This window comes from Cylas formicarius, unplaced genomic scaffold (genome assembly GCF_029955315.1).
Source record: "Cylas formicarius isolate icCylForm1 unplaced genomic scaffold, icCylForm1.1 PGA_scaffold_7__23_contigs__length_41026272, whole genome shotgun sequence".
NCBI classification, from domain to species: domain Eukaryota; kingdom Metazoa; phylum Arthropoda; class Insecta; order Coleoptera; family Brentidae; genus Cylas; species Cylas formicarius.
The window spans coordinates 40,409,576-40,423,236 of NW_026844352.1; the positions used below are offsets into that span (position 1 = coordinate 40,409,576).

Sequence of the window (13,661 nt, forward strand, 5' to 3'; positions counted from 1 at the left end):
CGTCGCAAGCGGTTGCCGCGCGAAGAAGCGAACGCGTTCTTTTGTTTTTCGTTTCGATCGGCGGTTATATTATGGTTCCGATATTCGGAATCATGGCGGTGTAGTGTGTGTGCCGTTCGCGAATCGAAATTATCGCGCGTCGCGTGAAGTTTGTGCGTTACATGTGAACGTGACCGCGTAAAGAGAGAGAGAGCCCACCCCTTTAGCGTGTCGGCCATGGCCGAGAATCGGGGCGCTTGGGGCGCGAGGGACGAGGATATATGGTGGGATCAGCAGCAGTTGCAGCAGCAACAGCAACAAATCATGCAACAGCAAATCCAGCAGCAGCGGCAGCAGCAGATCGAGGCGGCATGTAGTTCCGCGTCAAATTCGCAACAGCAGCAGTTGTTCACGTACAAAATGGCCAACAGTTTTCAAAATTCGGCGACGAACAATGCGTCGGATAACGGTTCGGCGGCGGGCGTTCGCGGCGGCTACGATTACGCCGCCGCCCCCGCGTCGCAATGGTGGTACCCGCCGCCTTCGAGCGTGGACAATATGCAGAGCACGCTGCAAAGTTTACAGAATAGCATGCAGCACGCGATCCAGCAGCAGCAGCAAAACATGCCACCTGTACATAGTTCCCCTTCTGCTTCAGCGGTAAGAAGCCGGCGGTCGGGACCGGATAGTCTCTCTCTTTTATAAATCCGCCTACCTGAATTTGCCCGACGGCAGAACGTGAGGATTTTGATCTCGGCGGCGGCGGCGGCTGAGCGGCCGCCCCTACCCCGCCGGTCGCCCGTCGTCGAGGTCCCCCGTTTTCGTGTTTTACGCTCTTCGTACGGTCGCGAGGTTTCGTTTTGGTTATTTACCGTAAAATTTTGAAAAATAACTTGCACGCACATACCACAGACTAAACTAGGCCGAAAACGTCGTATAACGTCGAGAAAGTGACATTTCGCATTTGTATAATAGACAGATTCCTTCTTTATCGAATGAGCGAGTTTAACGAATTCTTTTTCAATGTTAAAATAAAAAAACTCTTATATTTTATGATTTAGGGGCATAGTGGGGAATGGAAAACTTAAATAAAACAGTGGAGTTTCCTTTATTTTTTAATTATTAGGTCTACTTATCTGTCTAACGAATTCACTAATCATTTTAATCTTATTTTTCGCTTACCCTGTTGTAATATGTATCGACATTTCTCATGAAATACGTTATTCCGGTCCTTTGTTTAATTAAAAATCTCAAAAACGGTTAGATTTATTTTTAGCATATTATACACAAAATATGTCTAGAGATTTGTGCAAAATTAAAAAATAATACGTTAGGTGTTCTATTTAAAATAAGAAAGTTGATATTCTCCCATGAAAAATATACCAAATTAAAATAAATTGAAGGTAATACCTCAATTGATTTTTGTATTCAGCTCTTTGCTCCATGCCCCATAGTTTGTGAAATAAACGTTTCTAATAAAAATTTTATGTTTCTACAAATATTCGTTACGGTCCACGTCATGCAAGACCTACTTAATGTAGAATAAAGATCTGTCGGGATAGGTGAAGGTACTGTAAAGTACTTTGAAACGTCAAAATAATAAATGCACTATATTTTTGGTCGTATTATACGCGCGACCATGAAATTTTACGAATTTTGAAAAATAGCTTGCGAGCACGAACCGCAGACTACATAAGCCGGAAACGGCTGTGTAAGATTGAGAAAGCGACATCTGGCGTTTGTAATCAAACGATTTAGTTTAACGAATTCGGTTTCAAAATTTCAAAATCAAAAAACTCGATATTGGCAACAGGGTTGGGCCTATTTTTTTAGTGATTCAAATCGCAATTAAAATAATTATTTAGGTGAATGTGGGGGGAAATACGAACGCCTTAGGGAAAACTTAAGTAAAACAATGGAATTTTATCGTATTTTTTAATTATTAAGTTTACTTATCTGTCTAGCGAATTCACTAATCAACATTTATATATTTTTTAATAAATTGCATTATAGTTAGAGAAAACAACAACCTTTAACGTCGGGTAAATACGAATTAACCTTATCAACGACAGAGATCTTACATTTATCACTTAAAAAAATTCAAAAATAGTCTTCTTTTTTTTTTTCTTCGTCTTTTTGACTAATTACTAAAGTCTTCAATATTGTTGAAATTCTTTAATACTCTTTTAATCTCTTTGTTTGAAGGTTTCTTCTCACATTTCATTTGGGTTCTTTGTGTTCGGCCTTTTTACCACTTTTTTTCTGCTTTAGCTCTTTTTCCGTTTTCCTTTTCCTCTAACTGATTTTTTTTTAGGTGTGCTCATAAGAATCAATATTGCGTTTTGATATTTTTGGAGAAATAATAGGCAATTCAACGATCTTTGATAGGGAAACTGAATGCTTGGACATCATGGTCTTCAACACAATTATTTTGAGCTGCTGCTCATTCTTGATTGTATGTAGTCTTAATAGGGCCAAAATATGTCAAGTCGAGGTATGTGCTAACAGCATTATGATTCCATGACCCCCGCAGAGCAAGAATGAATCAAGACTTATATGACTCTCATTATTATCTAAAATGAGCAAAAGAGGGTCTTCCTTTGCAGCTCCTACCTGGTATGCCTGTGTCATCGACGTTGACGACTTTATCAGCTTGAATGTGAAGTTTGTTTTGTATGGCCTTCAAATTTATCATAAAAAATTTTAACCGTCAGTTTCATTAAACGGAGTGTCAAATATTTGGCTTATTGTGGGCGTTTGTCATTGTCATATAAGAAAAAATATTTTGCATTTTCCTCCTCATATATGTTACGTATGTAATAGCTTTTTTACATTTTACTACATTGTTTATAATGGCTTTAAAATATTTGCTATAATTGCTACAAAAGAAAAACGCGAAATTCATATTCTTACGAAATTTAAAAAATTAATAAAAAAATTATGATTTTTATTAAAAATTATATTTGCTTTGTTTAATAAAAATCAAAGTTTTCCCACCTCTGTTTGTGATCACCCTGTATAATATATTTTCGCCATTTCGCAACGTATTAATAATAAAAATTGGTTTCCACGTGTAAGTGCTGTCCTCAACATCGAAATTTTCAAAAAAATCATTTTTCCAAAATTGTAGGCCTGACATTTTAATAACATTCTCATTGATGTCAAGTGATTGTTATTAAATTTTGGTTTATGTTGTATATCCTTCAATTTACTCTTATTTTACAGTGTGTTCCAAAACAATTGCGAAAACTTACTGGGGCAATTGTTATAAAAGGGAGACAATATCGAGCCACCAATATGGTCAAAAAGTAACGATTTTAATTTTTATCTTCAAAAAAAAATAATTAGTGGAAGGCGTTGGCAAAACTTACGCAACGCCTTAGAAAAAAAAATGTTTCGAGAAAGGTTTATTAGAAACCGCCTATTTTAAAACAAAGGATTCACCCCTTAAGTTTTCCGCCTTTGTTTTGAAACAGCATGTAATAATAATGAATATATGTACAGTTAAAAATCCACTAAATATGATTGTTTTATATTAAGTGAAACACATTTGCCATAGCAATATTTGTAATAGAAGCGCAATTTTCAAAAAAAAAAATAGCTTCCCAGTTTAATATTAAATATAAATAATAATAAAGTATCAGTCGTCTAGTTTAAAAAAATATGAAAAATATGCGCTTTCCACTCGGGCCAAATCATCTCAATCGGGAAGAATGGATCCGTTTTTTTTTTTTTTATTTACCGAGGTAGTTAGTCTTTCAAATTGTCATTAGGTTCGACTACCATCTCCACTTGCGTTGTTTTCCAGGTGTTCTTCTATCAGGGGAACATCTGCTTCATTCCACGGTCTCCACGTTTTAAAATGTCAAAAAAACGGGAACCTAAAAAAAATGTTTAATTTTAATATTCTAGTAAATATTAATCTGTATTATTACGACGGACCCTTATCTACCGCTAATATAATCTATAATCTTAAAAGAGACAAATTGAAGAACTACGAGGTTAGCGCCAAAATTTCCCTGTGTGATATAGATGCAGCTCCAGTATCACGGTAAAACTTTGTCTTCTTTTAAATATATATCTTAGTAGGCCGCGAAAAAAAAATTGAAGTCTTGCGTCAAATAGTTTTTTTATTGACAGCATTTTAAACGAGACGTGTCCGAAAAAATGTCGCACATAACGCAAATTGAGTATAGAGCGGTCATAAAGTTTTTGACAGAAGAAGGGTAGCACCTAAAATTATTAAAGAAAGGCTGGATGGTGTGTACGGCCAAACTTCTCCTTCGTATTCTGTAGTGAAAGAATGGGCAAAACCTTTTCGAATGGGGCAGGAGTCCCTTGAAGATAATTCAAGAACTGGTCGACCAGTGGAGGTAATAACGGAAGATATTGTTGCTATTGTGGAAGAGGTGGTATTGAGTGATCGACGTTTAAAGGTTAAGGAAATCTCAGAAATTACTAAGCCTTTTGATACAAGTGTTCGTCGAATCCTGCATAATCATTTAGGTATGCTTAAGGTTAGTGCAAGATGGGTTCCTAAAAACCTTTGGGCTAGTCAAAAACAACGCCGTGTCAAGTGTGGGCGGTTTTTTTTGGAACTCTGTGGGTCTGAACCGAAGCCTGTGTTAGAGACCATTGTGACGGGAGATGAAACTATGGTTCTCTATTATGACCCTCATCGAAAAAAGAATCAATGGAGTGGCGTCGTAAGGGTGACGAAAATTGAGTCTGCCAGTCAACAAAAAAGGTGATGGCCATGATTTTTTGGGATTCTGAAGGAATTCTTTTGATAGATTTTAAAGAAGCTAATACCATTGTCAGTGGTAAATATTACGCAACATTATTACATAAATTTCGAGACCGCATACGTGTAAAACGTCGAGGAAAACCGACCAGAGGCGTGCGTCTCTTGCACGATAATGCACCTATCCATACTGCTGTCATTTTAGAGTATGGTTTCCAACAGATAGATCATCCTCTCTATAGTCCAGATATGGCCTCCAGCGAAAAGGATCGAGTTGTTAATAAAGATCTATAATAAGTGTATTGAAGTTAAGAGAGATTATATTGAAAAATAACAAAAAAATGTTACTCCACTTTATTTCTTTCATATTTGGCGCTGCCCTCGTATCCAAAAGACACAAAAATACAAGAAGAAAAATACTTTTTACAAAACTTATGGAACAATCACGAAACCGGACATAAAATTTTATTCGATAAAACTAAAATTCTTGCATGTAATCAACTCTTCTACCAACGAAAAATCCGAGAGTGTATAGAAACAATCTTAACCGCGACTCAAGTCTCTATCTGTCACCAATATGGAAATCGGTCATCCGAGACGGTGTTTGTGCTCCTCATTTAGCTCCCCCGCCTCCCCCAAACGATATAAAAGCAGGTACAGAGGAAAATGCGAGCCAGTTTGAGTCGAGCTCTGGAGAAGCCAACAGCATGGTTGGCGAAATTTAAACAAAAACCGACGCAGGAGGAATCCAGAAGTTTTATAAAAAGTATAACAGTAGAATGTGAGAGTTTCTTCGAAAAATTGCAAGTTAATTGTTACATAGCTTGTTAAATAAACTTCAATTATAGTTCTAAGCAGTGTTACTATTCATGTATCATAAATTATAATAGTAAGCTATAAATTTTCAAAGCAATAAATGCACTATATTTTTGGTCGTACAATACCTTACCATTAAACGGAAAAAAACGATTCCTTTATCGACGTTTCGACGTTTTGCCGCAGCAAACGGAAGCCCAGTCCCAGCAAGACGAAGTACAGAGGCAGCAGCAGGAAGTGAGCCGACAGCACCAGGAGGCTGTACAGCGGCACCAGGAGGCGCAGAGGCAGCAGCAGGAGGCGCACCGCCAGCACCAGGAAGCGATCCACCAGCATCACCAGGCGATCGCGGAGGCTCAAGTCAGACAGCACCAGCTCCAACAGCAGACGCAACAGTTGCAACACCAGTTGCAGCAACAGTTGTTGAACAACCACCACCACCACCAGGTACTGCAGCACCAGCAGCAACTGACGCAGCAGCCGAAAGGGAGGATGCCCAGGGGAAGCAAGGCAGACGCGAGGCCCAGGGGCCGGATGACCGCTTACGCGTTCTTCGTGCAGACCTGCAGGGAGGAGCACAAGAAGAAACATCCCGAGGAGAACGTCGTGTTCGCGGAATTCTCGAAAAAGTGCGCAGAGAGGTGGAAGGTAACTTTTCGGTGGCGAGAGAGGGGGTGTTTTCATGTCGACGACGACTTGCCCGTTACAGACCATGTCGGACAAGGAGAAGAAGCGTTTCCACGAGATGGCGGAGAACGACAAGAAGCGCTACGACACCGAGATGCAGAGCTACACGCCCCCCAAGGGTGAAAAGCAGAGGGGCAAGAAGCGGAAGCAGATCAAGGACCCTAACGCGCCCAAAAGATCCTTGTAAGTGAACCGCCAACTACCGTTTCGGCATAGTTTGATCGACCTCGGACTCGGGAATGGGTTTTTAGGTTATAAAGCTGTGCTAAAGAATTGAGAAAATCGGAAAAGGCGTCGGATGATCGATTCGGTTCGACGCCATACTCGATTTTCTACAGTTTTTTTTTTCCGGCAACTAGTTGATATCCTCTGGTTTGTTGGTGTTTTCGTTGCAATAAAGGGCGGGGATGGTATTGACAAGAAAAGGTAACTATTTGAAACGGAAGATGAGGGTTTAAGCTGATGTCTGCAATTCAGATGCCGTTTTAGAGTTAATAAGTTTCAAAAAAGACGATTTTAAAGGAAATCCAATCGTAATCGACAAGGAACGGCAAATGTTTGAGCCAGAAAGTGAGATTTTATGGTAATATCTGCAAGTTTGATGCTGTCTTCGTGACAATACACGATTTTCTACAGAATTTTTTTTTTCGCCATCTAGTTTATTGGTGTTTTCTTTCCAATATAAAAGGCCGAGGATGACGATTTTGACTTGTATCTGATCGATGTTATCAAGAAATTATAACTATTTGGAACGGAAAATGAGGGTTTAAAGATGCCGTTTTAGATACAATATGCCTAAAAAAAGCCGATATTAAATGAAATTTAATCGAAATCGACAAGGAACTCCGAATATTTTAGCCAGATTACGCGATTTTCTATAGTTTTGGTTAGTTGGTATTTTCTTTACAATGTAAAAGGCCGAGGATGTCGCTTTTGACTAATATTCAATCGATATTATCAAGAAAAGGTAACGATTTGGAACGGAAAATGAGGGTTTAAGCTGATGTCTGCAATTTTGATGCCGTTTTAGATATGTCTAAAAAAAAGCCGATTTTAAATAAAATTTAATCGAAATCGACAATGAACGGCAAATATTTGGGGCAGAAAGTGATATTTTGTGCCGATATCTGCACGTTTGATGCTGTTTTCATGATCATACGCGACTTTCTGCAGAAGTTTTTTTTTCTGCTACTAATTGATGCTCTGGTTTGTTGATGTTTTCGTTACAAGAAAGGCCATCCGTGCCGATTTTGACTGGTATTTGATGGACATTGACATGAAAAGTAACTATTTGGAACAGAAAATGAGACGGTTTAAGCTGAGATGTCTCCAATTTTGCTTTAAATCTGCTTGAAATCGAGAAGAAAAACCAACCGTTTTCCTAAAAATTGCTTTTCGTTCGCCAGGTCCGCGTTCTTTTGGTTCAGCAATGACGAACGTGGTAAAGTGAAGGCCCAAAATCCGGAATACGGCGTGGGCGACATCGCCAAAGAGTTGGGCAGAAGGTGGGCCGAAGCCGATCCCGAGATGAGATCGAAGTATGAGGCGTTGGCCGACCAAGACAAAGCGAGATACGAAAAGGTAAGCCGTGTATTAATTGTAATAAAAAACAAGTTAAAATTTCTGAGCCGTAAGAATTTTTCCATTATGTCATAATTTCTCGAAATAAGTAAGAATTTCTGCAAACAAGTCATGATAACTAAAAAAAAAAACAAATAATAATTTCTGAGTCAAGTCACAATTTTTAAAAATAAGTGAGAATTTTTGCAATAAACTCATAATTTTTAGAAAATAAGTTCAGAAAACAGGTAAGAATTTGTACAAGTAAACCATAAATTCGGGAAAATAAAAATTTCTGAATAAGCCATAATTTCTGAAAAACAGAAAGGAATTTATGAAAACATGTCATAATTTCTGAGTCATCAGAATTTTTGAAAATAAGTAAGAATTTTTCAAAGAAACTTCCTCAGGCTACTGTAATACTTTTTACAAAACAAGTTGTAATTTCTGAAAATAAATAAGGATTTCTGAAAACAAGTAAGAATGTGTCGTAAGAATTTTTCCATTAGAATTTCTGCAAACAAGTCATGATTACTAAAAAACAAGTAATAATTTCTGAGTTAGGTCAGGGTTTTTGAAAATAAGTAAAAATTTTTGCAAACAAGTCATAATTACTGGAAAAGAAGTAAGACTTTCTGCTTACTGAAGAACAAGTAATAATTTCTGGGTCAAGTCAGAATTTTTGCATACAAGTAATAATTTCTGAACCAAGTCATAATTTTTAAAAATATGTTAGAATTTTTGCAATGAAGTCATAATTTTTAGGGAATAAAAAGTTCAGAAAACGGGTGAGAATTTGTGGAGAAAAAATTCGGAATAGATCATAATTTTTGGGAATTAAGTGGGATTTTATGAAAACAAATCATAATTTCTGTAAAATAAAAAGAGATTTATGAAAACATGTCATAATTTCCGTCAGAATTTTTGGGAAATAAGTAAAAATTGTTGCAAACAAGTCCTAATTTCTGAAAAGCAACTCATAGTTTCTGAAAAATAATAAATAATCACTGGAAAAATAAGTAGGGATTCCTAAAAACAATCATAAATTTTTGAGGTAAGTCTCAGTGTGATTCACAAATAATAGGTAATCTCCAAAATGGTGAATCAAGAGTGACGTCAAAATACTTCATTACTGCATTTTGTTCTATTGCGTACAGGGTGTGTCGGTTATGGACGAAAAATCTAAAAGAACCTGAACACAGGTTACCGTGCCGAGATATTTGAAATTTTTATGTTTACCAAAGGCTGCCGTGATCGTGATTCGCCCTTGAAAGTTTCATTTTATGTACGTTCTCTATTCCCCCATGTCTGTTCTCTGTTACCCGTTGTCTGTTCTCTGTAACGGACCTTCGGGAAGTACCGGGTAACCGTAAGCCGTAGATTTCGTGACGTTTTAGGAAATGACGGCTTACAAAAAGAGAAACGATCCGGCTTTGCAACAGCAAGCACCCGTACCTGAAGAAGATCCCGAGGAGGACGAAGAAGGAGCGGAAGATGATGAGGATGAGTAAACCCCTCCGGTCCGAGCATCGACGTACGTCTTTGCGCGCAGAGAGAGAAAGAGAGTAGTCCCGCCTTCTCATTCCTCTATTGTAAATATACATTTACTAATTTAGCAGTGTATTCGGTTTTTTTTTTTGTTTCTCCGTTCGTTTACCCTAATCAGTGTGTACTTACAAAATGACAGCGTGCGAGAGGGAGAGAGAGCGTGAGAGAGAAAGAGAGAGAGAGAGAGAACGAGAGAGAGCGACGCGGCTACGAAGAGAGAGCGCTTTTGTTTGTAAATCGTCAACTATCAGGTTTTTTTTATATATATATAAATATAGTGTTTAGTGAATAAGTTTTTCTCGCACTGTCCTGTGAAGATGGTGTGCCCCACGGGTTTTTAATTAATTTTTCAGTTTTTCCTCTGTCTCGGTTTGTCGCTCGGAAGGGACCCCGTACGAAGTTGATGAAATTTTAGTATATTAATGATATTAATAATAATAATAATAATTAACATCCAGAGTAGACCAACGTTTCGGCCATTTTTAATTTATTTGATCTGCCCAAAAATGATCGAAGCTAAAAAATGTTTGAAATTCAAGTTCACCAAAAAAAAAGCTGCAATTCGGAAAAAAAAAGAATTTTTTCTAAGCATTTTTTTTTTCATTTCGAAACCGAAAATAAGTTCGAAGGTCACTTAATTTGCGGAAAAGGACTGTTAAAAAAGCTCTTGATTGTTTTAAAAAAAGTTTCGAAAATGATTTTTTTTCTATTATTACTTTATAAAGTGCCCGTAAACTTTTTTTTTTCAATAAAAATCAGCTGGACAGGAAAAATAATCTTACCGTTTTAACGTGGCAAAGGTCATTTCTATAGTTCGTTCTGTTTTCGCTACGGGGTGGGTTAGAAAAGAACGACGGTTTAAAAATAAAAAATGTTTTATATATGTTTTTTTTCAATTTCTAAACAACGGTAATTTAATTTTTGTTGTAGAATTTCACATAACTTACTAAGTAACGACAACGATTAATTACCGCTAATATGAGAAAAAAAGGGTTAAAAACAAAAATATATTTATTTATATTTATACCTGGTGAGTAACGACAATAATTGTTAAATTAAATATGGTGGAAAATGGTTCAGAAACCAAACAGAATATTGTGTTTGTAAATTTTTGTGATGCAATTTCACATAACTTATATGTATCAATAATATTTTAAAAAAGGTTTAACGAAAACAAATTTGTAATTTTTTTCAATTTCTCAAAAACAGTAAGTTATTTTTATTATACATTTTCACATAAGTTGTATTATATATAAATACATAATATGAGCAAAAATAAAGTTTAAAAATAACAATTTCTCAAAAAAATGTCATTTTTTGCCATACAATTTCATATAACTAATTGAAAAAAAGGTTTCAAAAGAACAAAAATAAATAGTTTCCCAAAAATAAGTTAATTTTTATGATACAATTTCGCATAAGTTTTGAAAATATTGTGAAATACGTTATTTTTAATATTTTTGGAAATTTTCTAATCATTCACTGTCACCAATTTAAAAAAAACTTTTTTTTGGAAATAATTTTTTTAAAAACAATTTTTTATTTTTCAACGCCTCTCGTAGTAAAAATAGTACTGTAAGATTTTTTTACCCAAAGAAATACCGGATTTTTGAGAACGATATTTCCAAAATTTGTACTGTCTTCGGTTTTTATTTTTTCCCTCTCTCTCTCGCGGAGGTACACGCAAAACCTTGATGGATAATATACTAAAATTTCTCGTACCATACGTCACGAGCGAAGCGGATAAATTTTTTTACAGCTAAAGCTGACTGTCCCAGCTCCGCCCCCCGCCCCGTATTTATTTTGTAAGCGAACGCGCCGTTGCCAATTTTGCGAAGCGATTTAATTGGAAAACGGGGGTTATTTTCGTGCGCCCTTGGCGAGAGTAGTAGTTTCGCAAAATCGCGATAGGGGGCGCTCCCGTTTATTTATTTTTTTATGTATTACCTCAGTGTGTGCTTCCCAGCGCTTTCAGGACACGAGTCGTAAAGTTGGCAACGGTGTTTAGGTAATTTCTAATCGTAATTTTAAAACAGATTTCCCCGTGTAAAAGGGACCCTATGATTGAAAAGCAGAGCACATTCTCCCTCGGCAAGAAACGGGCCGTCGAACCGAACGCCATTTTGATTTTGCTTTTTTTTTAATTTTTGAATTTTAATTTAATTGAAAAAAGTTTCCGCGTCGTCGTGATCGCGATTGTTTCGACGGCTCGACGGATAATACCGATACGTTATTATTATTATTTTTTGTATCATACGAGGGGGATGTAAAATGTTGCAAATACCTTTCGATGCGCTCTATATTTAAAACGAACGTTTGTAAAGTAATTTATTCCCACTCAGGCGATTTTCTCTCGTCTCCTCATCGATATATTTGCGTGCGTCCATGAAATGGATTTTTTTTTTTTTGAAAAAAAAAGTGTTTAACGGTTGCTCTGTTTTGTTGTAGGGACGGTTATATAGAGAAAAGCAATGTTTGTTTTTTTATAAATCTAGGGAGAAGAAATCAATAAAAATTTTCATTAAACTTGAGTTTGCGTTTTTTTTTTACGTGTACAGGGCGCGCGGAATCATAATTGAAAAACTTAATACCTTTAAAAATCTTTTTCCTATTAGAAAAACGTTCGAATTTTTAACTATGCTCCAAAAAAAAGCACCGAAGAAACCATTTTCGTTTCTAAATAAGCCATTTTTTATTTAAATTAATTACGCGGTCTCCCGAAGGGCACTGGTTTAACTAGACTCTAAAATCATATATTTCTCGAAAACTATTGGTTTTAGCGGAAAAATTTATGAACAAACTTGCGAGAAGCCATTGGCGTGCCACTTTTTTTAAATACTTGAATTAATTATTATATTTAAAAAATTTTGATAAACCAATGGCGTAACATTTTTTATATTACTTGAAAACAAAAGCAACTTTTAATTATGGGGCAAAAAAAACTTTCTCAAAAACTGTTCAAACTATCCAAACTTATATTTAAAAATATGCTAGAAATCATTGGCGTGCCAATTTTTTTCATATTTTAAAAACTAAAAAAATAATTATGCTTTAAAATTTTTTTTTTTTAAAAACGGTTTTGCAAAAAAACTGAAAAGACCATTTTCCTTTGAAATTGTTTGAATTATCCAAGTTGATATTAAAAAAAATGCGGTAAACCATTGGCGTACCAATTTTTTTATTATTGAACAACAAAAACAACTTTTAACTATGCTTTGAAAATTGAAAAGGCCATTTTTGTTTAAAATCGTTTGAATTATCAAAATTTACATATAAAATTTTTAGAAAACGTAACACTTTTTGTTATTTAAAAACAAAACAACTTTTAACCATGATCTAAAAAACTTTTTCTCAAATTCGGTTTTGAAAAAAAAAAGGGTTTGGTTTAGAATTGTTTGAGCTATCCAAATTTATATTTCAAAAAACGCGAGAAATCATTGGCGTACCACTTTTTTTAAATACTCGAATTAATTAAACTGTGTCTTGAACGCCACTGGTTTAACTAGAGCACATATTTTTAATTTTATGAGCAAACTTGCGAGAAAGCATTGGCGTGCCCTTTTTTTAAATACTTGAATTAATTAAAAGGCCTTGCGAACGGCATTGGTAAAACGAAAACAAATTTATTATATATAAAAAATTGCAAAAAACCAATGGCGTAACACGTTTTTTATTTACTTGAAAACAAAAACAACTTTTAACCATGCGGCAAAAAAAACTTTTCCTCAAAAACTGTTTAGCGACTATTTTTGTTTAGAATTGTTTAAGATGTCCAAATTTATATGTAAAAAACTCGAGAGGTGATGGTTTAGAATTGTTTGAGCTATCTAAATTGATATTTAAAAAAAAATGGGAGAAATCATTGGCGTACTACTTTTTTATTTAAAAACAAAAAACCCTTATTCCGCTTTAAAAAAACTTTTTTTTAAATGTAAATTTGGATAATTCAAACAAAAATGCCTTTTCAGATTTTTCGCTAAACTGTTTTAAAAAAACTTTTTTTTTTAATCAGTTTAGCGAAAAATCTGAAAAGGCCATTTTTGTTTGAAATTGTTTGAATTATCCAAATTTACATTTAAAAAAAAAATTCGATAAACCATGGGCGTAACACTTCTTTTAAAACGAAAAAAACTTTTTAACTATGCTTTGAAAACTGAAGAGGCAATTTTTGTTTAAAGTCGTTTAAATTATCAATTTTACATATAAAACTTTTTCTCAAATTCGTTTTAGAAAAAACAACTCGAGAGGTTTTTGTTTAGAATTGTTTGAGCTAACCAAAATTATATTTAAAATCTACCTTAAAAACCTATGAAATAAGTAAAAGGAT

At 35.3% G+C, this 13,661-nt stretch overlaps 1 protein-coding gene across 1 annotated transcript; it reads left to right on the forward strand.

Moving 5' to 3' along the window:
- Window positions 1-8: 8 nt before the first annotated feature.
- Window positions 9-11,860, forward strand: LOC132705382 (high mobility group protein DSP1). Its single transcript, XM_060675937.1, has 5 exons — window positions 9-639; window positions 5,726-6,187; window positions 6,249-6,409; window positions 7,633-7,807; window positions 9,184-11,860. The coding sequence occupies exons 1-5, from the start codon at window positions 217-219 to the stop codon at window positions 9,295-9,297; spliced, it is 1,335 nt and encodes a 444-aa protein (XP_060531920.1). The 5' UTR covers window positions 9-216; the 3' UTR covers window positions 9,298-11,860.
- The last annotated feature ends 1,801 nt before the right edge of the window (window positions 11,861-13,661 follow it).

Coding starts and splice junctions, on each gene's coding strand:
- LOC132705382 (XM_060675937.1), top strand. CDS start 217: ATGGCCGAGAATCGGGGCGCTTGGGGCGCGAGGGACGAGGATATATGG. Junction 6,188..6,248: donor AGTGCGCAGAGAGGTGGAAG/GTAACTTTTCGG, acceptor TGCCCGTTACAG/ACCATGTCGGACAAGGAGAA. Junction 7,808..9,183: donor ACAAAGCGAGATACGAAAAG/GTAAGCCGTGTA, acceptor GTGACGTTTTAG/GAAATGACGGCTTACAAAAA.